Genomic DNA, 26655 nt, shown 5'->3' on the forward strand with positions numbered 1-26655 from the left:
CAATCACATAGCAACATTGGTAACCATCCTAATACCCTAGCAACTGTGTAGCTTTGCAATAAAAACACACTCCGAACACCTTAGCAACCACAGAGCATCCTGGCAACCATTTAATACCATAGCAACTGCACCACACTACATTAAAAAAACACTCAGAACACCTTAGCAACAACATATAAACATTTAGACAACCAACCTAATACACTAGCAACTGTGTAGCCTTACAATAAAAAACACTCAGAACACCTTAGCAACCACATAGCAGCATCCTGGCAACCATCTTAATACCATAGCAACTGCAACACATTACATAAAAAAACACTCAGAACACCTAAGCAACAGTAAAACCACTTAGAACAACTTAGCAACCGCAAAACAATGTCATGGAAACTATCCTAGTACCCTAGCAACAGCACAACAGCACAACAGCACAACATCACAATAAAAATAATTTAGAATACCCTAGCAACAATTAAAAACTGCCCAGAACTCCCTGGCAATCACATAGCAACTTTGGTAACCATCCTAATACCCTAGCAACTGTGTAGCTTTGCAATAAAAAACCACTCTGAACACCTTAGCAACCACAGAGCATCCTGGCAACCATCTTAATACCATAGCAACTGCATCACACTACATTAAAAAACACTCAGAACACCTTAGCAACAACATATAAACATTTAGACAACCAACCTAATACACTAGCAACTGCACACCATCTCAATAAAAACCACTCAGACCAACCTAGCAACCACATAGCAACATTCTTGTAACTATCCAAATACCCTAGCAACTGCATAGCATCACAATAAATATAACTCAGAACACCATAGCAACCACCTAGCAACTAATACCCCACCAACTGCATAGCAGTACAATAACATTCCGAACACCTTAGCAACTGTATAGCAACCACTCACAGCACCCTTGCATCCTGGTGGCGACTTTTGCACCAAGAATCACCACTGACATTTTCTTCAAGAAATGTACAAATCTAGCTCCTTTTATCTTTTGTTGCATGTTTTTTAATTTCTAGAACAACATACTGCAAGTAAACAGCTCTGTTGGGCAGGATGCATCATAGAATTCAGTCGATTCAGTTCAGTGTATGTTCTTTGATCAGCCTTCATTCATATGAATGTGCAAAATTTGCACTCAGGAGACAATGAGGGATCAGTTTATTGGAGAGTGCAATGGACTGTCATTGTTGTCTTCCAAAACAGGCCATGCATCCCACCAAAATGTATTTTAGAAGCGGGTTACATGCATTCAGGAGTTTAGAAGCGGGTTTACATGCATTCAGGAGTTTAGAAGCGACGCAGTATGCAGTGCTGTCAGAAGAGAATGGTTTCTCCCATCACCTGTGCTTCAAGTGGTTTGTCCCACTATTCAGCCAGCCTACCCTGAATGAGTCATCCTGCTCTTCCCTGATTGGCCGGTTGGGATCCATCCCGAGGGATTGCCGTGCAGAAAGCTGCCGAGGCCTGACTTCATTCACAGAAACATCGGTATGCCTGTCCGCCTTTCCATTCACAGCGAGCCCAGATCATTTTCGTCCGCACGGCTCCCCAGCATCCTCACATCCTCTCCTCAGCATCTCTTCTGCAACTCTGTGACAACACCGAACAAGGAGCACTTATAATGTTTTCTTTGCTTTTGTCTTAGTGGAGAAGACAAACCCTTGCTCGCTCTCTCTCTCTCTCTCTCTCTCTGTCTTTTCCTCTTTTTTTCAATTTGCAGGCAGGCAGGAAAGCGAGATGCTGGGAGGGACTGCAGTGCGTTAGCCGCAGAGGTGGAAGAAGCTTGTGAATGACTGCTGCTTCCCTGTCACGAGCTCTTCTGGACATTTTACATGAATGGCTCTTTTTTTGCTGCCTTAATGTCGTGGGCTTCATCGTGTTGGCTGCTTTTTAATGGGGCTGGGAGATCTGACATCTCTTTTTTCGGTCGTATCCCTGCCGAATCCGGATGGCATTTAAGTGAGATTGAATCTCAACGTTGTGTATTTGAAAGGGATGTTTAATTATTCAACAAAGCTCATTGAGGAGTAAAGCTCAGCTTGTTTTGCGTTCTGTAGGGGGAGATATTCGAGTGCTCGTGTGGATGGATTTATGCCGATTTCGTAGTACGTAAGAAAGAACGAATGTGACAAACAAAGAGATAAAGCCGCATTGGTCTTGGGGTTTAAATTTGAACACATTTTAAGTTTGCCATTAACAATGGCGATGCATAAGTGAGGTAGAACCAAACAGACTGATGCGGGCAAAAGGAGAACGCTTTCCAATATTTAATATCAGTTTGGTAGATTATTATTTCACAGTCAATGGCAGGTCATGCAACACACCTTTTGAGTAGACCACCTTGCTTCTGAATTGAAATAAAACTGTGATTGCATGTACGGAAAATTAGCGAGCGCCATGCACGGCGACTCAAGTTTCATTGTATGTGGCGTACATGTGATCAGACAACATGCACGGTACTCCAGTGTGATTTCTGCATTGAATTATGTCAGTGGATTTTGTTGCTGACTGATTTTGATTCTAGTTCATTCTGACTGAGCTCGGGTTTCACTACAGTGATCGGTTTATTGCATCTTCTCCATTCTGTTTATCTGTTTCAACACGGACCGAATCAAAGCAAGAGGCGTTCCTACGGACAGGGCGAATTTTAAGAATTGATTGGTTCTACTGAGCTGTAAGTGGGAGTTTTTTTTTTTTGTTTTTTGTAAGGGAAAGTGCTCTGCAGTGTTGAGTGAGTCTTTTGTTGAGAAGGGTCTCTCTCTCTCGCTCTCTCTCTCTTTCTCTCCGAGTGAGTCATGCATGTTCAGGGATCTGCCAGGATGCGGGGGGAGAGAGAGACATCCCATCACTAGAGCTCTGTCTCTCTCTCTCTGCCATCTCTGGCCCTCTATCTCTGTAGAGGAGCGACCTCGCGCTGCTTTTCTCTCTCGTCGTCCTCTGTCTCCATGGATTCCGCATTTTGTGGTTTATTTTTGGTCCCCAAGCTATTGCTGCCACTGCTGCAAGGCGTCGGATTTTCCTGACGGCCGCTCGCTTCCTTTCTTCAAACCCTTGAGGACGCTTTCTCGGCTCCAGCATGTTAAAGAAGTGGACAGTCAGCTGGGAGTTGGATGTGTCCGTTCGCATGTAGGCTGGCACACCGAGGGGAATGCTTCACCGTGCTAAATACAACCGATTCCGGAATGAGTCAGTGACGTCCGTCGATGAGCTTCTGCATGGTCTCTCCATGAACGCCAAGGTCTCGGCCGTCCCGCCGTCGCCGCCCGTGGGCGACCCTCTGTACGCCCCACCAGCCGAGGTCTTGCCACCTGACCCCGTGGAAGAGACCGGCACCTTGTGCACCCTCATCAACAAAGTCTCCAACCTCAAATTCGCCAACTCCTCCGGACTCCTGGGCATCAAGGGCCTGCCGTCCGCCGTCAAGGACCTGGCCGTGTCCAAACTCCAGGGAGGAGCGACAGGAGGCGGATCCGGCAGCCCAGGCTCATCCACCCTCCCGGCGGCCTCCGGAGCGCCTCACGCCCCGCTGGAGCCCAGTTCCGCAAACTCTGGGAAGAAGGGCAGGATGGAAGAGTCTCAGCCCGGTGGAGAGGGCTGGGGCCTGGGCACGTCGGGGGCCGCGGGTTGCGGCGGGCTGGTGAATAAGCCTTCTCGTGGATGGCTGCACTCAGCCGAAAAGATTTCTGGACCGGGAGTGACGTATGTCGTTAAGGTAAGATCCAAATGCTTTCTGTCTTCTGCATTTACCTTGTTGTTTTCAATCCGTGTGCTGGTACAGAGGGATTATGTGTACGATTTGGAATAATGCAGGTCGCCAGGGACTCGAAACGGCACCATTACATTCACAACTGACCATAAAAGCACAGACTGTTCCGCCACATACTGTACCATGTTTATCTGTTTTGTCTGAGTCTTACATGCATGTGGACGTGGACGGTATGAGCCAAATCAGATTTTGTAATACCATTACAAAATAGTTGGGAATTTAATCGTACAGTATAGATTTAATTATCATGTTTGTGTTTGAATAAATGAGTGAATTTAAAACAAGTGAAGATACTTCATCTCATTAGATTTGTTTTCTTTGGTGAAACTTGATCTAACAAATCAAAGGATGATTATGCTTAACCAGTGTTTGATATTTTATAACACTTAAATAGTAAAACTAATATCATAAACACCTATGATTGAACCAGGGTTGTTATAGTACTAAAAATAAAACCATAACCAAACATTTTTTGGTTTCATTATTTGAAATAAAATAAAATACAACATTAAATAATGAAAAAAAAAAAACCTTAAACTTATTTTTTTTTCCGTCTAGTTGGCAAGGCACCTCATTTTCATTTAGCCTAACTTGATGTACTACAATATATAGAAATAAAATTGAAAAAATAAAAATAGAAATAGTATTAACTATATGATAACTGATATAAATTAAATTATATAATAAAAAATAAAAACTGTATAGACTTATTAAAATAAGTTATAATAAAAATGGCAAAAACACAGCTAAACTAAACAGAAAACAGAAAAATGTAAAAATTAAAACTAATTTAAAATATAAATAGTATCTCAATGATACTAAATTAAATATTCCTCATATATATTATATTCCCCCTAAATTTTCATATTCCTCCTTGTTATTAAAGTCAAATCACATTTATCTATACCGCTTTATACCAAGCAGCTTCATATTAATAAACAGGAAAATATTGTGTTTATGTTGTAAAATTGTAAAACGGCTGTAAAGCAGATATCATTATTCAGTTCAATAACAATGTCTGGGTTCTTTGTACAGTAAATAAAATAAATCAGTCCTGTCCAATCATAGCTTTGCAACGTCGCTATTTTTAATTCATTTATACAGTATAGCATGTTTTTACTGTCACACAGCCGTACACGCATGCGTTTCAGAGACTCTGACTGCTAGTGTAATATAACACAAGTACACTTCTCCATCTTCTCTATGTACATCGTTATTGTGATATATTCTCTGCTTTCCTTAAATATCACAGACATAGTGGTTCAGTTGTCCGTGCGACCGCTTATTTTTTTACCTCTACAGATTTGATCAATTCAAATTAACTGCAAGTTTATCACATCAAAAGGGAAGTGCATGCAAATCGCGTAACCACGGCGACCGGTTACCAGACCAGGGGGATGTTGTTCCGGCAGTACAGTTCTGTTACTGTATCGTCTCCGGGGATCATGACGTGTGCAGGACAGAGCAGTTATTCTTGTCCACATCTATATGCAAAGACAAACATGATAACTGATCTTTGACTGTTGAAGTTTTGATTTGTGCAAATATGTGCACGTACACCATGTTTTACATGCATGTAGCACCTGCTTTCTGTGCATTCGATTTAAATGCACATAGTTGTATTTGTCTATATTTATCTATGACATAAATATAAATATGTGCATTTAAAATGCACATATAGCAGGTGCTACATGCATGTTAATAATGGCGTACGTGCCCATATTTACACATATATATATTAATTTATTATTATCATTCATTAATTAATTAATTCATTCATTTGCTGGTCTGGGAAAGTCATAACAATGTGTAAACGCTTGAGAACTCTGTAGTGCATGTACATTTGTCTTCTATACATGCACTATAGAAATGCCAACATCATTGTCTCCTTTTAGGGTCGTTTTTTGATATGTTTGTGCTTTAATAAGTGCATTTTAGTGCTGTTGTATAAACATATCTGTGTAATAGACGATGCATATTGAACACTGACCTCAGATCTTGTAGTATTGTGTATTTTAAGCGTATCGTCTAGTGTGTTTGCGATCATATAAGCATGTTCGCAGCCCCATTGAGCTAAAGGTGGCTTGGATTTGTGCAGCATGAATCATACAATATTCCCTTCTAGCTTTTTGTAGTTCTGAATAGTCAGTTGGTGTCGAGGCAAAACACGAACCGCCAGATTTAATGTACAGAGAGTGACAGAGAAAGCAGGTTTCAAGACAGTATTTCTAGCTCCTTGTTTGAGTTTGATGTGTTTTGGTAAGAGTTAGTTGGTGAAAGTTAGCGGCGTCCATACCAAACCCCTCTGGCGTCCCTTTGCAGGGCTGAATGTGTGTTATTCATTACAGTTCACTTATTTAGTGACCCTGTGCATGAACACACACACATTATGCTCCATTTGACTAAAAGGACAGCTGCTGACATTGACTGGACGGGCTGCTTCTCAAACAAACGCGACTAGCATTCAGACAGACTACAGGCTTTAAACCTTTTTTTTCTTCTGTTAACAGTAATAAGACACTTAGGTAATGCTGTACTGTGAATATATATTGCATATTCCACATTTTCACCAGTTTAGTGTACCAGTATGTCTGTGTGTGTTTTGTGTTGCGTTGAACTATTCATTAAGATTCGTTGTTGTTCTCAAATGTGAACTTGAATGTACATTGAATAGCTGTTATGCAAAAGCTTTCAAGTTTTTATGTTGACTGTTTAACTAACTTTTATTTTTGCTCTGCTAAATTTCTTAACTTCATGACAGTATTTGAGAAGACTGACTGTAGAAGAAGACAGTTTATGCAAAAGCCCCCTGTTAGCATTGCTGAGAATGTACTCATACATATCAAAACACAGCGACATGAGAACACAAGCTTGCATAGCACTTGCATTTTCATATTGTTTTTGGGCCTTAGTTTGATGGAAAAAAATATTTACTTTTCTCATCATGTATTTCAAATTATTTTCTTTTCTCATTATTTTAGTGCCTTTGATTATCATCACGTTACTAAATGTAGTAAACACTTCCTTGCAGTGACAAAAGACACGAAAAAGTAGGTTACTGAAAACCTTTAGGTTTAAAAAATAAAACAATATTACAAAATATATATTAAATGTTAGATATATTAAATTATTTAATTATCAGTCATTTATTTAAAATTATTTATTTTTCTGGTCATTTTACTGTCTTTGATTATCTTGACATTTTACTGTGAGTTGCTGAAAACCTATAGGTGTAAAAAAAACTATTACAAAATATATATTTAATGTTAGATATATATATTAAATTATTTAATTTTCAGTCATTTATTTAAAATTATTTACTTTTATGGTCATTTTACTATCTTTGATTATCTTGACATTTTACTATATGTATTAACCGCTTTCTTGCAGTGACAAAAAAGTAAAAAGTTCCAAAATGAAGTTAAATTATATATTAAATGATTTACTTTTCGGTCGTTTATTTAAAGTTCTTTACGTTTCTTGCCATTCTTACTTTCCTTAATTATCTTGATATTTTACTATATGTTGCTGAAAATATATAGGTGTCAGAAAATATTGCAAAATATATAATGTTAAAATTTGTACATATTTAATGTTAAAACATATTAAATTAATTTTCAGTTTGACATTTTACTAAATGTTGCTTGCAGTGACAAAAAAACAAAAACAAAAAAACATAAAAAAGTATGTAGCTGAAAACCTGTATGTCATTATATGCATATGTAAATATGATTATTATTATTAATATCTTAAGCCTACACACACACAAACAAACTTTGTGTCGTCTAATACTATCATTCAAGAAGCTCAAAGTCTCCATCATTGTATTTATCCAAATACTATTTGCCAAAACATTTCGGTGACTCATCGTCCGCTTCCGGCCTCGTTTCCTTTCTGTGTTTTGAACACCAGAGTTAATTTGGGCAATAAAAACCAGGCAGTAAGGAGATAATTTTCCATGAACCACTCGAGTAAACTTAACTAATCAGCATTTACAGTGTTCTTGGAAGAAGGTGACGTGGTTGAGGCAGAAGGTGGGGTTAGTGGGTTCTCAGGTGGGTTACTGCTGGTGACTCATTCATTTAGTCAAGAAAAGTTGTAGTGAGTCTCTGACTGAGTGAGTCATACAGCATTGAGAGATCAGTGAGGTGAGAGGCTAAATAAAGCAGAGATGTGTTGATGGATGATGTCATTGCCTGGAGAGGAAGTGACACCGTTCTCCACGGACGCCTCATGCGGAGCAGGCTGTTTTTATATGATTATTGGATCTTATTTACTTGTATTATATTTAATACTTTTGTAATATGTGACCCTGAGACCACAAAACCAGTCATAAGGGTCAATTTTTCGAAATTGAGATTTCTACATCATCTGAAAGCTGAATAAATAATCTTTCCATTGATGTGTGGTTTGTTAGGATAGGACAATATTTGGCCGAGATACAACTATTTGAAAATCTGGAATCTGAGGGTGCAAAAAAATCTAAATATTGAGAAAATCGCCTTTAAAGTAGTCCAAATTAAGTTCTTAGCAATGCATATTACTAATCAAAAATTAAGTTTTGATATATTTAACGTAGGAAACTTACAAAATATCTTCATGGAACATGATCTTTACTTAATATCCTAATGATTTTTGGCATAAAAGCAAAATCAATAATTTTGACCCATACAATGTGGTTTTGGCTATTGCTACAAATATACCCCAGAGACTTAAGACTGCTTTGTGCTCCAGGGTCACAAATAGTTTATGTAGAGTTAGGATTTTGAATTTTAGATTATAGAATATGAGACGAATCCTGTAAGTTAGACCTGTAAGTCATTTTTTTAAATGACTTTTTACTTTTAAATTTGATTGATTTTTATTCAAGAAATTCTTATGTAGTTCATGTAGGATTAGGGTTTTGAGTTTAAGATTTAAAAATATGAGGTGAATCCTTTAAGATGGAGCATACTTTTTTTTTTAAATGTCTTCTCTCGCTATGTTTTTTTTTCTTTTGTTATTCTTTTATATGTTATTTATTACTTTATTTTTTTATTTAGTTAATGTAGGGTTAGGATTTTGAGCTTTTTATAGATTAAAGAATATAAGATGAATCATTTAACCAAAAGTGTGGAATTTTTCTATAGACAGTTTTTTTTTTTAAAAACAGTTTTTTCTATTTAATTTATTTAATTTAATGTTTTTTTCTTTGGTTCATTTAGGGTCAGGGGTTTGGGCCTTTTATAGATAAAATAATATGAGATGGATCCTTAAAGCTGACACATGTCATTTTTTCAGTGTCCTTTTTTGTAGTTTATTTTATATTTTTATTTTATTGATTTTATTTAATACTTTAGTTCATGATGGGTTAGTATTTTGAGCTTATTAAAGATTAAATAATATTTGATGAGTATGAAAGATTTTTTTGCTTTGCTTTTGTAGTTAATCATTTTTATTTTATAAATTTTTAATCATTTTAATTAATACTTTCTTATGTAGTTTATGTAGGGTAAGGGTTTTGATCTTTTATTATAGATTAAATATTACGGGATTAATCCTTAAAGCTAAATCTTATAATTTTTCACATTTTTCAGGCGTGTCAGTTTTTATGTTTTGTATGTGAATGTGAATGTGTGTGTGTGTGTGTGTGTGTGTGTGTGTGTGTGTGTGTGTGTGTGTGTGTGTTTAACAGCGTCTGACTGTAGACAAGCAGATTAGAGTAACACACAGGGAATAATAATATCTAGTTTTTAAGAAAAGATTATAATGAGCTGTTTCTGTCTTCTTTTTCAGTATTTGGGCTGTATTGAAGTCCTCCGGTCCATGAGATCCCTGGACTTCACCACACGATCACAAATCACACGGTACTATAACTCTCTCTGCCTTTCTACAAATGAGAAAGTATAAAACAGTCACAAACGCTTCTTGTTATGTTGTGCAAGAAATTGTGGGTAATATTAGCTGAAATTCCCAGATACAGGTTAATTTGGTAATATTTTAATGTTTTATGAATTGCAAATTATTGTTTAGTTGTATGTGAATTTGGATTCAGATGTATGATTTTCATCTAAAAAAAAAATAAAAAAAATTGATGATTTATAAAGTTCCCACAGTTAGTGAAATAAATGATAATATTTTATCTAAATTTAAAATTAGTTATTATTTAATTAGATTTATCTAAATTTAAAATTATTTAACCAATTGTGTTTTTTTGCACACAATTTCTTTTTTTTCAAATTCAGTTGGCAATATTAAATTTTAAATATAGTAACAAGTATTGTTGCTAAATATATTTTAAAATTATAAAATTGAGATGAAATTACTGTTCTTCCGACTCTGACTGCAAATATAGATTAATATTATTAATAATCACGAAAGAAAAAAAATATAATGATCTGCCCTAATTTTCCTAGTTTTTAAAAAAATATTATTTAACATTTTATTAATTTATTCGTTTTATAAATAAAACAATTAAAACTAAAATCATTTACAAAATGGAAATAGATCATTGTATATTTATTTATTTAGAAAATTATTAAAAAAATGTATTATTGTATTAATATTTATTTACATTGAATTAGTATTTATTTATTTAATAAAATAATTTAAAAGACATTGACAAAATGGGCACGGATCATTGTATTTATATTAATTTATATTTAACTTGTATTTGTTTATTTTTGTGACTATAAAAAAACAACCTAGGACTTGATTCAGGAACTCACTTTTGTGAACCGTTCAAATGAACCGATTCACTAAAATGAATCAGATATGACAGCGAGGACAATGAGGAGAGCGTGATTCAAATGTTATGTTTTCTCCATTATATATTTCTCTTATGTTTATATATTTATTAATATTTATGTTTTTCTGTTGTTTTGCTGCTAAATCCCAGTTAATGGCTTTTCTACGCTGCTTTTTAGTTTCTTCACGGTTACATCACAGTTAATGGCCCCGTGTGGCCTTCATGGCACTTTTATGTTTTTTTCTTTATTTGAATCCGCAGCCAAACACTCATTTATTGTTGCTAAAACGAGATGTGAATGTAAGGCATCCGTGTGCTGATGAGTCATTGCGTAACATCAGATGGGATCCCAGCGGACGCGGCTTGTTTATTGAACGCTGGGCTGTGTGGGCAGCGCTGGAGATGACATGTCATATCCTCTTTTCTGCCTGACTTCCTGCTGTAGTGTTCACAGGAACACACCAGCCGTTCCCGATCGCTCAAATGTTGAACCATCAGCAGGTTTATCCATATTAACACCTCAGACATCGTTTTTATTCATTTATTGTGCCTTTTGCAAAACATTAAATGCATTGTGAATCTCACAGAATCTGTCAAGGACATGTCCTAAAGACATTATATTTTATAGGACCATTAATATTTATTGCATTGTAAAATGATGTCGTTTTTCATTACGGTTATTTTTATAATTCCAAATATTATTACTGTTATATAAAAATGATTAGTATTTATACAGTTTGGTAGTATTGGTTGCATTGCATTTATTTTTAGCTTACTTAAATAAATATACTACAGTAATGAAAATCAGCATTAATGAGAATTATAAAAATTTTTTTTACATCAAAATGCATTAGAGTAATAAGAAAGTGGGGAAGATGTGCTTAATTGCTATGAAAATTAAGTCACAGTGCAAAATAATATTTTTAGTATTAAAATAAGCTTCGTTTTCTTTACACACAAACAAAAAATAATATATATTATTTATTTATTTATTTAATTATGAAAAAATATAACGATATGCACTAATTTTCCTCAAAAATAAATATTCTATTTTACAATTTATTTGATAGTTTATATGTAATATTTTTATATTTTGTTTGTTTATATTATTATTATTATTATTATTTTGATTAATATCAACCTTATATCATCATGAGATATCATCATGAGCATTAGCTATTGAACCTTTAAAATATAAATTAATATTAAGTCAGAAAAATACAATGATCTGCACTCATTTTTGTTCATTCTTTATATTTTGTGTATGTTCACAGTATTAGTATATTTATGTTATTGATATTTTTTATATTTGTTAATATCAACCTGTGGCAACTCTGTTCTCTAGATATCATCATGAACAATGAAAAATGATAGATTCATATCTTTGTGCCAGATTGCCAGGAACTGGTCAAATGTATCCCTGATTGAAGAGCTTTGCTTTGTTTCCAGAATGCCGCTGCAGTGCCGCTGTTGTCACACAGCATCTTGACAGTTTGCTCTCTCTGTACTTCAGAATTACTCATGTCTTCATATTTTTGTAACTGCTCTCGGCAGGGAGGCGATCAGTCTGGTGTGTGAAGCCGTCCCTGGTGCCAAAGGAGCTCTGCGCAAGAGAAAGGTACAGCCAGAGAACGTGTGCAGTTATCCTAAAGCAAATAATAAATACATCTGAACAGAGACTTGTTATATTGTAACACATTTAGCTTTAAATGTCCTAAAAGCACAATATAAAGCCTTCTAAAGTCAGCCTGCCATCATGGAAACTCAAAAATGCACAAGTCTGATGTTATGAGATGATTGTGTGCCTTTTTGTTACATTTATTAAGTATTTGGACAAATTTGATAATGCTTTCAGCCAGGGTTATTATTGTTAACGAAAACCAACTCAAACATTTTTGTTCCTTGAAATAAAAAAAATATTAAGAGATTTAATAAAATAAAAAAAGTTAAATAAATTAAAATAATAATACAAAAAGAATCAACACCGATAAGATTAATTAATAAAATATTAAATATTAAAAAATTTAAATACTACTACTACAGTACTACAAATGAAATATAAATATATATAAGACTTAATAAAATATGAAATATTAAAATGTAAAATTAAATGATTCAGAATATATTTAATCTTCATTTAAAATTCATTAAGTGATTTAAAATAAAATTATATACTTATTTTATTTCAGCTAGTTGCCAAGGCAACATTTCTCATTTTTTGTTTAGTTCAACTCCACGTACTAAAATAACTAAATCTAAAACTGTAATAAAAATTAATAAAAACTATATACACATATTGAAAAAAAAAAATAATAATAAAATAAAATTAATAAATCGCAGCAAAATTAATAAAACTTTAACAAGAATTATGAAAATAATTGAAAATATAAAAATAAAAACAAATTTTAATAAAATATCAATAAAAATGGTATATCAAATGATACTAAAATAACATTGCTCTGATCTCATACATTTTATTTTCATAATTCTGCATATTTTCCCAGCGAATCAGCACAGAAAATGTGAAAAAGTCTGCAGATTTGTCTAAGCCTCAGTAGTTCTTTTCCTTGAAAACTGAGCGTCTAAGACAACGTGAATGAACCTAATTGAATTACATTCAATTTAATTAAAAAGCACCAGAGACAAGCAGCGATAGAGAGTTATAGACTATTGCACATGACAACAGGAAGTGGTCAGAGGTGGAGGTTATTGATGCAGATGGAGAAATATAAGATGGAAAAGGAGAAGTAAATCAGGAAAAGACAGAAAAAGGCTATAAGAGGAGCATGAGCAGGTTTGGAGTGAGATAAAGATGGTTAGAGATCAAATAGAGGCTGGAGAAAAGAGAAATGGCGTGCTGCAGTGTGTGTGTGTGTGTGTGTGTGTGTGTGTGTGTGTGTGTGTGTGGGCATACTGTTAGCACGGTGACTCATTCTGTACTGAGCAGCAGTAATCAGCCCTCCTGCCTCCTGCTGTGTGTGCGTGTGTGTGTGTGTGTGTGTGTGATGCACGTTTGTAGCCGTGGAAAGGGACGTGTCCGCTTTCAAATGAACGGATGTGTGTGTGGGGATTTTAGGGAAGCTTTAAAGCGTGCCGTGCTGAATGTCCTGATTTAATGACGTGACACTGGACACAGAAGGATGCATTGCATGCGTGGTTTTTATTTTTTGAATGTTCTACCATTTTGTAATATGAATGAAGACTGACTGGAGTGATTTGAATTAAATTTCAGTTTAATTTTAGTAGGCTTGGCAAAATAGTTGACGAAACATTTGCAGCTAAATAAATTTGTAAATTAAAATAATTATACAAAAAATAATACATTAAAATAATGAAATACCAGTATAACGAGAATAAAAAAAAATATTAAAAATTAAATAAAATAAAATATATATTTAGAACATGATTGTGGACCATTACGATTTCATTGTGGATGAAGCTACTATTTAATGCAGGACTAAAGTTAGTAAAATAAATTAAAATAACAATACTACAAATGAAATATCAATATAATAGAATTAATCAAATCTAAAAAATAGTTATTCAGAAAATATTTAATCTTTATTTTGTGGAATATGATTTTGGACCGGTGAGATTTCACTGTTGACAAAGCTACTATTCAATGCAGGACAAAAATTAGAACAATAAATAGTAAATAAAATTATAATGCTACAAATTGAACCTCAATATAACAAGAATTAATAAGTATAATATAATGTAATAATTATACAATAAAATATATATATAAAAAATTAAATTGCAAAATTATTCAGAACACATTTGTGGAAGATGATTTTGGATCAGTTAGATTTCACAAAGCTCAATGCAGGACATAAAATTAGTAAAATTAATTAAAATAACAGTACTTCAACTGAACATAATGATATAATGAGAACTGGTGAAATATAAAATAAAATAAATAATTTAGAACATATTTGATCTTGATTTGTGGAAAAAGATTTTGGATCAGTGAGATCTGACTGGATGAAGCTACTATTCAATGCAGGACAAATGTGACCGTGGAGCACAAAACGTCATAAGGGTACATTTTTTGAAACTGAGATGTATATGTCATCTGAAAGCTGAATAAATAATATTTCCATTGATGTATCGTTTGTTAGGAGGACAATATTTGGCCGAGATACAACTATTTGAAAATCTGGAATCTGAGGGTGCAAAAAAATCAAAATATTGAGAAAATCATCTTTAAAGTTGATCAAATGAAGTTCTTAGCAATGCATATTACTAATCAAAAATTAAGTTTTGATATATTTACAGTAGGAAATTTACAAAATATCTTCATGGAACATGATCATTACTTAACCTAAAGATTTTTGGCATAAAAGAAAAATCAATAATTTTGACCCATACAATGTATTTTTGGCTATTGCTACAAATATACCCCAGAGACTTAAGACTGCTTTTGTGCTCCAGGGACACAAATAGTTATCAAGCAGTCTAAGAAATAAGCAATCATCAAAAAGGGCTAACTTTATTACATTTAAACAGTTAAGAAGCAATGAAGAAGGCCTGAAGATGAAAACATGAGACTGTTTCGCTCTCTTTCAGCCTCCCTCCAAACTCCTCTCCAGTATTCTGGGCAAGAGTAACCTGCAGTTTGCTGGGATGAGCATCAACCTCAACATATCCACCAGCAGTTTGAACCTGATGACACCAGACTCCAAACAGGTCCAGAAACACACACTTATCTCCTCTCTTTCTCTCTCTCTCGGAGCAGATGAATGATGCTCCTTCCTGTTTCCACAGATAATAGCCAATCATCACATGCAGTCCATATCCTTTGCCTCCGGTGGAGATCCGGTAAGACTTTCCAGCATCACACCCGTGATTCATTCCTCAGCTGACTCTCAGTCTCAGCACACTTTATGGCAATCTCAGAGAGCTCAGAAAAGAGTGTTTAAGGGCATATCGAATAGAATGACTTCAGTGTTCCTGTGAATAAAGGAGCCATAATAAATGTTTTAGTAGTACTTTATCTTATTTGTAATGTGTATTACACCAAAAGCAGCGTAAGTTAGTTTTTAACTATTCTACCATCTATTCACTAAATTAAAAAAAAGCATACATGTTGCTTACATCAGGTTGCTTAATATTAAATAGATGTTGATATGTAAATATGGCTGTTCATATGCTGAAGAGCTCATAGATGTGATATCATAATCATGATGGTTTCACAAATTAGTAATATTTCAGTGCAGTCGGTAGATTTATTCCAGTCTTCATACACTAAATCCAAATAATTATACATAATTTCACATATTAACCCAAAAAAGGTGCAGGCTGAAGCCTTTTAGCAGTTTTTAATATGTTAATGTGGGCGGTCATATTAATGAGATCATAGTTGTGATGTCGTAATCATGACAACGTCATGAATTGGTTATTATTGGAATTTTAGTATGTAAAAGTGGGTGGTCATATGTTAATGAGATCATAAATGTGATGTCATAATTTCAAGAATGGGTCATTTTTCTATTTTCATTATGTAAATGTGGGCAGTCATATGTTAATGAGCTTACAGATGTGATGTGATGTCATAATCATATCAGTTTCATGAATTAATTATATTTGCAGTTTTTAATTTGTAAATGTGGGTAGTCATATGTTAATGAGCTCATAGATGTGATGTCATAATCAGATTTTTACAAATTAGTAATATTTGCTGTTTATAATGAGTAAAAGTGGGCAGACATATGTTAATGAGATCATAAATGTGATGTCATAATAAACTAATAATATACAAATAATAAAAATATTAAAATTATAAAGACAAAATTTAATCAGTCATATCATAAATGTCTCAGATGTGATGTCATGACAATTTCAAGAAATAGGTCATTTTTCTATGTTTTATGTAAATGTTGGCAGTCATATGTTAATGAACTCATAGTGGTTATGTCAGTTATGTAAATTTCATGAATAAGTTATATTTGCAGTTTTTAATTTGTAAATGTGGGTGGTCATATGTTAATGAGATGTGATGTCATCATCATACCAATTGACAAATGAGTCATTTTTGCAGTCCATTTTCAATAAATAGAGGATGAATTGTGAATTTCAAAGTATGTAATACATCAAACTCATTTCAGAAGATCAAGAAATATTGTGTTTGCCGTTATATGACACCTTCAAAGAAACAGGCTCATAAAAGCACGTAGAAGTGGAATTAGCTCAGTTTAGGTTTGAATCCTTTCCTGTGTCTTCTGTCAACAGGACACGACTGATTACGTCGCTTATGTGGCGAAAGATCCTGTTAACCGGAGAGGTATTATTCCCGTCTATTCCTCTGCTGCATGCTCTGATGATCAATGTGGCATTTTTTGGATGTTAAAATACTTTATCATTTCCAGCTATAAATAATCCTTTCTTGCATCATGTTACATCTTGAGAAGCAAAAAGCTGAAACAAATCCATCGTTAAGATGTTTTAAGTTTAAACCATCGCTTCCATAATCCATAATAACATTTCCTCCAGTGAAAAAGTGCATCTCGTGTTGTCTCTCACATCAAAATCCAGCCACAGATTTGTTTAGAGCTGTTTAAAGGGTGCTTGATCTGTGCAGATTTCTCTCCTGATTCAGACCAGAACACTTTTTCACTGGAGAAAGCCTTATTATGGCTAAAGGACTCGTATTTTAGCTAGAATCATCCGTTTAAAGTTAAACATCTTAGTGATGTATTTGTTCCTTATAAACACACAGCTTTTGTCTTCTTTAGATGTTAACTGATGCACTGGTGTGGTGTGGATTACTTGTGGATTATTGTGATGTTTTTATCAGCTGTTTGGACTCTCATTCTGACGGCACCCATTCACTGCAGAGAATTGTCATTTTTGGGTGAACTGTTCCTTTAAGAGAATAACTCAGTGGCTATAAAAACATTGCAGGGCCTGTAACTTAATTTCTCTGCAATACTAACCATAACAGTTACATAACATGTTTTTGCTGGATGGTGCAGAACTGATGATGTTCTTGTTGGTCAACCACAGTTTTAGCTCTACGGCTCCTGAGGGCCAGTTTATTGTGTTTATCACGCCGACCGTCCTGTAACGGCACATTCACACACAAGCGTGATTGATCAGTCCACCACAGCCGCATTTAGCATCAAAAAATCCATTTCTGTGGCTGCTGTATCTCCGTCTCTTTTCATTTCATGGATCTTTTAACTTCCTGTCAGCGCAGAGGCCACGTTTTAAACTCGCGCTGTTCTTTCTAATGCATTTTTGATGTTGTCAGAGGAAAGATCTGCTAATGAACACCTTACAAGGGAGTGAGTCAGCAAACTGGCATCCAGTTCACCATCTGCTGATATCTAATACTTCAGCATACGTGTGTGTCTGTGTTTGTGTACCTGCATGTCAGACTTATTGATGCTTCATTTTGGTGTTTCATGTATTTTAATGGATAAATCAGATAAAAACATGTTCATCACAGTTCACCCTAAAATTAAAAGAAAGAAATTTAATTACGTTTTATTCTACATCAAGAAAGTCTTCATTTTCTTTATGCAAAATAACTTTTCTTGATATATTTCTTTCAATTTTAGCAGCTTATTAGACCTTTAGACAGTATTATTGTTATTATTACTTTAATGATAATTAAACATATTTTCACTATCAAGATCTCATTACCATAATGCAGGGTTTCCCAAACATGGGTTCGAAAAAGAACCGCAGGTGGTTGGTAAATTGATGAAAATCTAACAATTAAATCATAAAAATGTCAAAGTAAAATAAATATTCAATGTAATTTAAAAATTACAATTTTAAATAAATTAAATAAAAAACTTTTTTTTATTTGGTTAATCAACATCAGAGGACTGTGAAACATGCAAATGTATTGTTAAATAATGAATTTATGTATTTTAGGTCAGAAATTTTTGGCTGACAAAAATGTTTGGAAATTCCTGCCATAATGTATAACTTCGAGTTATATATATATTACATTTTTTTTTTTTTTTTGTATGTGTGTGTTTGTGTGTACATATATATATATATATATCTATATATAGATATATATATATATATATAATTTTGTTTAAATATATATATATATATATATATATATATATATATATATATATATATTCTATATATATATTATAGTTAACTAAAATTAAATAGATGCTTAATACTTTTAGTATTGTATTTTTACAGTGTTTTTTGCTGTAATTTTTATTTTTATTTAAATGAGCATATATTAAAAGCAGTTAACAGGATTATTATAGTTAACTAAAATTAAATCCTTTTTTTAAATAAAATAAACTTTAACTGAACTGAAATAAAACATAAAAAACTTTCACTTATTTAATTATTTAATAATCGCAGCTACTTTAACTTGATGTACTAAAATAACAAAAACTAAAACTGAAATAAAGTCAATAAAAACTATATAATAAACTAATAAAACTAATTTCTAAAATTTTATTAAAATTTAAATTAATTTTAATTTATATATATATATATATATATATATATATTAAAATTTATTTAAATTATATAATATATAATTATATATATATATATATATATATATATATATATATATATATATATATAAATATAAACAAATTCAAAATATGAATAAAAACTGGTAAAATATATTTTTTACTGCAAGTGTTATTTTAGTATTGTAATAGTAAAATATTTATTTTATATGTAGAAATAAATACTACCATAATGTACAAAATCTTCAGAATTTGGAAAGCATATTATAATTTTTCTACAGTAATAAGAATGTAGGGGTTAAATGTGTTTAATTGTCATGGCAATAATGTAACAATACATCTTAATGGTCATAAAAGTATCTTTTGATTTTGGGGTGTAATATGTGATGGACATGCTCTGGACAGGTTTGGTGATATTGATCCGGACGTGTCCTGTGTTTTCTAGCCTGTCATATTCTGGAGTGCTCTGATGGTCTGGCTCAGGACGTGATCAGTACGATCGGTCAGGCGTTCGACCTGCGCTTTCAGCTCTATCTGCAGTGTCCGTCCAGCAAACCCTCGTCCATGCACGACAGGTCAGTCCTCCTCCACACCTCCAGGGTTCTGATCTGAGACCCGCTCTGCCTCTCACTGTGTCCTGTCTTTAGGGTTATGAGTACAGACGAGCCCCCGTGGACGGAGGAAGGAGAGGAGTCCGCCGATCATCACTACTACAACAGCATTCCCGGGAAGATGCCGCCACCAGGAGGCTTCATTGATGCTAGATTGACCAATCAGACGCAAGACAGCTGCCAGGTCTGCAGAACTAATCACCGGCCCACACTCATGCTCTGTTTATAGTAACCTGACCGCTGATCGATCATCACCCGAGCTCAGCTGCTTCTGTCAATATCTCTTCATTAATTGTGTTTTGCTAAATAATGAGAGTAAAGATTATGCTATTATTCTGAGGTTTTTATAAAACATAGTGTTTACTTTTGTAGATCAGGGAAATCAGGTCACTAAAATGAATCAAGAGAATGATAAATTGAGGGAACGGAAACCAAACAAATCTGATATTTATTGTAATTTTTGCATGCATTTTGTTTTTAGTTATACTTTATTATGTTTTATTTTAATTTCGAAAGTAATAACGCAAAATATAGAACAATTCCAATATTTCCTCCCCAACATATATATATTAATTAAAATAGAATAATTATAAAATAAACATAACATTTTGTTATTATATCAAAAGGAACAACAACAATTACAGAACAATTAAAAGAATTTCACTCAAATATGTATTTAAACAAGAAAATTTAATAAAATTAAATAAGTAAATAAATATTATATTTTGTTATAATATCAAAATGAACAATGCAAAAAACAGAACAACTCCAATTGTTTCCCTCCAATGTATAATACATTTTATTAATTTAATAAATTATATTTAAAATTAAAATGATATAATTATATATTATAATTTCATTAATTAATTAATTATATAATTATTATATATTATTATTTAATTAAAATAATTATAAAATAAATATTACATTTTGTTATAATATTGAAAAATACTGAACAGTTCCAATTGTCTCACTCCAACATGTAATAATTAAAATAATAAATAAATATTACATTTTGTTATAATATTGAAAAATACTGAACAATTCCAATTTTCTCACTCCAACATGTAATAATTAAAATAATAAATAAATATTATATTTTGTTATAATATTGAAATGAACAACACAAAATACAAAACAACTTTCCCACTCCAACATATGTAATCATTAAATTAAAATGATAAATAAAATTAATAATTATTTATCTATAAATAAATAAATGAATAACAACACAAAAAGAACAATTACAACTTTCCCATCCCAACACGTAAAATAAAATGTTAAATGAATAAATACATTTTGTCATAATATTGAAAAGAACAATACAAAATACAGAACTATTCCAACTTTCCTACTCCAACATATATAAATTAAACCATAAAGTAAGAAATATTATCAAGTTACAGTACACTGTTATTATTATTATTATTTTTGACTCACATTCCGCATGATCTGCTTCTTAACAGCTTGTATAAATGTTGACATTAACAGTGTGATTTTAATTTTAGCTATAATAAACTCTGACTTCCTGTAGTGTGGCCTCAGTTTCCTGTCTGTCAGTGTATGTGGACTCCATCAGCTCAGCGATTAGGAGGTGTTTCATTATTGTTGTTGATAACTCGTGTGCTGTTTGCTGCTGTCCACACAGGCCGCTGGAGTCGACCAGACTTACTACCAGAGCCGCCCCATGTTCATCCAACAAGGTACAATTTCCTTTTATTTCCACTGTTTTAACAGTGAGTTAAAGGGACAGATCACACACACAAAAAAACAAAAACAAAAAAAAAAGGCATTTTTCAAAATATCTTCGTTTTTTTGTCTGTGCCTTTCGTTTAGGTTCCTGTGACATATACAGTCTCCCTGAGGTCAAAGGTCAAGCCCTTAAACCAGGAGAAGTGCCCACGTATGTGAACACGCAGCACATTGACACACAGATGCTGGCCGCCCTGCAGGGAGAGTCAGAGACGCCGTCCGATTCGGGCACGAACGGGACAGCTAAAGACAGCCCGAGGAAGGACCTGTTTGACATGAGTACGAGTTTATAGTCAGTTCATTCTTAACACTGCTGTAGGACTATGTAATGTACATGTTATACAGCGCCATCAATAGGTGGCACAAAAAAATGCAGTTCATGACACAAAAGTTCAAATCTGCAAGTTCAGGTTGTCTTGGCGTGAAATAAAATGACTCGTAACTCAATATAAGATTGTGGTCACCGCCACTGTAATATTTCTTTTCTTGGTATTTGAAAAATACTGGCTTTTTAGCCAATTTATGGCACAGCAGATTAGATTGTCAAAATGATTTTTCATCATTCTCTGTGGCAGCAGAAAAATGAGAGAAAATACCAAAAAAAGCATAAAATGACACGTAACCAGACACATTGTGACAAAGAACCAACAAATACAAACAGTCTCTTCCATGACATTGTGTCCAAACTGAACATTTCTGATTCTGTGTTAGCTCCGCCCATAATCAAATCTCATTGGCCCACCCCTCATTTGAATATTAAATATCTTCTGACTGTGTCACATCATTGTCAGCAGTTTCTCTGTAGAAAGATGATAAAAGTGAGGAAAAGTGAGTCATTTCATTAATGAATCCATTTTGTCACAAATCAAATTTAGTGCTTTACACAAAACAAATTGTTTCAAAGCAACTTTACGGACAATCATGATGCCGATGTTTATAATATCTTAATTTCTTCACGCCTCATAGTGGCATTTGGCGGATATACTGTATATATGTGGATAAAGGTGGACAGAATTATATTGTATACCAAAACATGTTTTATAAAATAGTGCTGGTTTAAGTTCTCTTAGAAAATAAATTGGAGCACAAAAGCAGTCTTAAGTCTCTGGGGTATATTTCTAGTAATAGCCCAAAAATACATTGTATGGGTCAAAATGATTGATTTTTCTTTTATGCCAAAAATCATTATGATATTAAGTAAAGATCATGTTCCATAAAGATATGTCGTAAATTTCCTACCGTAAATATATCAAAACTTATAGCATATTAAGTAATATGCATTGCTAAGAATTCATTTGGACAACTTTAAAGATGATTTTCTCAATATTTAGATTTTTTTTTTTGCACACTCAGATTCCAGATTTTCAAATAGTTGTATCTCAGCCAAATATTGTCCTCCTAACAAACCATACATCATTTGAAAGATTATTTATTCAGCTTTCAGATGATGTATAAATCTAAATTTCGAAAAATTGACCCTTATGACTGCTTTTGTGGTCCAGGGTCACATTTATGTATAGCATTTCAACTTACAAATTACTCATCATGAAAATAGCAAAAACATTGGTGTTGAAACACCAGCAAACCAGCCTTATATGAAAAGCTCTCTATCACTTTTGGAGACGATATAAAAATGTAAAATGTATTCCATCAGAGCCGTTTGAGGACGCCATCATGACCCAGACTCCAGCATCAGGGCTGCATAAAGCGGCGTCTGTGGATAACTCCAGTCCTCTGCTGATGCGCGCCGCCGCTCTGAGAGCTCAGGAGGAGCTGGAGGACCAGACGTGGTACCACGGAGAGATGAGCCGCCGCCAGGCCGAGAAACTGCTGCTCCGCGACGGAGACTTCCTGGTGCGGAAGAGCAGCACAAACCCAGGCTCATACGTCCTGACGGGGATGCACAGCGGCCTGGCCAAACACCTGCTGCTGGTCGATCCGGAGGGAACGGTGAGAGCCACGTTCACCCACACACACACCAAACTCTCTGTCTCTTAAAAATAAAAGCCTGCTCCGAGCATTGATGAATATGAACAGATTTCAGCGATATGTAATCACATACACTGAAAAATGAGAAACCGTTTTCAACATTGCTTTTAAATTTCACATATGTGACCCTGGACCACAAAACCAGTCTTAAGTGTCAATTTTTTCGAAATTGAGATGAATACATCATCTGAAAGCTGAATAAATAATCTTTCAAATGATGTATGGTTTGTTAGGATTAGACAATATTTGGCCGACATACAACTATTTGAAAATCTGGAATCTGAGGGTGCAAAAAAAAAAACATCAAATATTGAGAAAATTGTCTTTAAATTGTCCAAATGAATTCTTAACAATGCATATTACTAATCAAAAATTAAGTTTTGATATATTTACAGTTGGAAATTTATAAAATATTTTCATGGAACATGATCTTTACTTAATATCCTAATGATTTTTGCCATAAAAGAAAAATCTATAATTTTGACCCATACAATGTATTTTTGGCTATTGCTACAAATATACCCCAGAGACTCAAGACTGCTTCTGTGCTCCAGGGTCACAAATAATTACAAAGAAACAGCACAATTAATAAACAAACGTCCTCTAAAACAAAATAAAATCATTCTTTTATTTTAAAGTGTATTAAAGTAAACTCAGTGGGATTCAATCGTCTTCGAGCTCTAGAGAAAATGCTTCTGTTTTAGGTTCTTTTGTAGTTGAAAATAAAACATTTGGAGTGAAAAGTTGAGAAACTTGATGATCGTGTTCTCCAGCGTGATTTGAGCATCAGTGAAGAAAATCTCATCTCTGTCTGTACACAGGGTCACATGATCAGTGCTTATATTTAATCAATCACAGAGATACTGCAGAATCTGAAATACATCCCCGTTCGTTTTATCATTTTATTTAAAACATTTCCAAATCCTAAAGCTGTTTAGTTCCAGCTTTGAATGAATGGAATGCAATATTTCCGATCTGGACTTTTGGACTCCACTGTAGTTGCTACAAGTTTGGGGTCAGAAAGAGTTTTTGAAAGATTGCTCACTGAGGCTGCATTTATTTATCCAAAAAAAAAACAGTAAAAACTGTAATATTGTGAAATATTATTAAAATTTAAAATAGCTGTTTTCTATGTGGATATATTGTAAAATGTAATTTATTTCTGTGATGGATGCGCAGCTGTATTTTCAGCATCATTACTCCAGTCCTCAGTGTCACATGATCCTTCAGAAATCACTCTAATATGCTGATTTGCTGCCCGAAAGGGTTTATTAGCATTAACTAAAACTAAAATTAAAGTGAAAATGATAAAATAATTATTATTTCAGCTAGCTGACATTTTCATTTAAACTAAAACTTAATACAAATGATATAGACATTTAAAAACAAACACAAAATGACTAAAATTAAAATGAAAACGAAATAAAAAATTAGTCTAATTGAGAATATTAACAAAAACTATAATAGTATATTGATACTAAAATAACACTAGTGCTCAATAAATATTTTTGATTGTTATCAATGTTGAAAACAGTCGTGCTGCTTCATATTTTTGTGGAAACCGTGATACATTTTATTTTTCAGGATTCTTTGATGAATAGAACGTTCAAAAGAACAGCGTTTATTTGAAATCTTTTGTAACATTTGGAATGTCTTTACTGTCACTTTTGATGCATTTTATGTGTCTTTGCTAAATAAAAATATTAATTAAAATCTTACTGACACAATTTTTTTAAATGGTAGTGTACATGTAAGCATGTTTCTGTCATGTGTGCTTAAACGTTCAAATCGAATCTATGTCTCCTCAAGGTCCGGACGAAAGATCACATATTCGAGAGCATAAGCCACCTGATTGGCCATCACCGTGACAACAACCTGCCAATCGTCTCGGCGGGAAGCGAACTGTGTTTGAAGCAGCCGGTGGACAGAAAACAGTGACGACTCCTGAAATCACACGGGACGCTCTTTTACGAAAACACACGCTCAGATGACTGAATCTCCGTCGGAGAACACGTGACGCTTGTCCACCTGCTTGACTGCGCCGGTTTTAGATGGACCATTTTAGTTTGGATGATGCGAAAGCGCTCTCACCGAAAGCTGATTTATAGAACTGACAGTTATTTTATTGCGTTGGCTGAGAATCTCTATTTTTGAAGAAGACAGCGGTGGATTTCGGACAGCCGTTCGAAGGGGGAGTTTGGACGAACTCGGCCTCCGAGAGGGATGCGACCAAAACTAGATAAAGAGTATTTTAGAATAAAAAAGTTTTAGTTTTGTCTATCAAGCACAACCGGATTTCCATGTACGTTGGTAAGAGATAGAAGGTAAACTACAATTTGAGAAAAAAAAAAAAAAAAAAAAACCAAGCTGTTTATATCGACCTGTTTTATTTTAGGAGTTGGTCCTTCACTGCAGCTAGTGTGCGAGATCATTTGGTAGCTTCACTGCTTTTCAGAGGGAAGATGACGTGAATGTGTTTGCTTTAACAGAAACAAAAACACAAAAAACTGCACGAACACACACACACACACACACACAAACACACACACACACACACACACATGGCTTTAAAGTACCTTCATTTTTCTATGACGTTGAAACCTGTGGCATGACTTAAAACCTTAATTGTACTTGTGGTCATTGTTGGTAGCATCCAGAGCCCCAGCGGAGGTGCTTTTGTGTGCTCACAATGTAAAATATTTATGCTTTCCCAGTATTCCTTGAGTTTAGCTCCTTCTTTAAACGTGTCAGAGGTGTGTAGTCGCTCGGCTCGGCCCTTTACTTTATACCTTGGATGTTTCTATCGGTTCTGACTTTAATGGTTTTTTCATGATGACTGTGGGCTTCACAAACACACACACTGGTATTCTTCTTCTGATGATTACTTTAAATTAAACGGTTCTAAATGAATAGCACAATCAACTCTTTCCTGTTTTTGCACAGTCTAATTACTGGACAAACTGAAATATTACTGGATTCTTCACCATTTTAGCCACGCTTTAAAATATTCTATTTATTATACCATATATTAACATGCTTCTGTTGCATTTAGTGTTTTTTTTTAAATCCACATTTTAGATAAATGAAATTTGCATCTGATGCTATTCGTGTTTAGAAAATAGCACCAAGATATGCAAGCATGAGGGTGAATGTCAAGAAATTGACCCCAAAAATCAACAAAAAAAATATATTTTTGACATAAAGACAAGCTTAATTATCATGAAAATAATTTTTAAAAATATTAGTAGTCCTGCAAACAGGTTTCCTTTTTTATGCTGAATATAATTAGTTTTCTTCTTTTTTATTTATTTATTTAAATATTTATTTA

At 33.7% G+C, this 26655-nt stretch overlaps 1 protein-coding gene across 1 annotated transcript; it reads left to right on the top strand.

The window, feature by feature from the left end:
• Positions 1-1305: 1305 nt before the first annotated feature.
• On the top strand, positions 1306-25665 carry LOC109077279 (SHC-transforming protein 3-like). The gene is made up of 12 exons (XM_042778537.1): positions 1306-3732; positions 9562-9632; positions 12068-12131; positions 15083-15202; positions 15281-15334; positions 16745-16796; positions 19421-19550; positions 19623-19770; positions 21235-21289; positions 21423-21617; positions 22993-23288; positions 25137-25665. Exons 1-12 carry the CDS (start codon positions 3169-3171, stop codon positions 25263-25265), a joined length of 1878 nt encoding a protein of 625 aa, XP_042634471.1. The 5' UTR covers positions 1306-3168; the 3' UTR covers positions 25266-25665.
• Positions 25666-26655: the final 990 nt, after the last annotated feature.

The sequence above is a fragment of the Cyprinus carpio genome, chromosome A21 (assembly GCF_018340385.1).
Source record: "Cyprinus carpio isolate SPL01 chromosome A21, ASM1834038v1, whole genome shotgun sequence".
In the NCBI taxonomy this organism is placed as follows: Eukaryota; Metazoa; Chordata; class Actinopteri; order Cypriniformes; family Cyprinidae; genus Cyprinus; species Cyprinus carpio.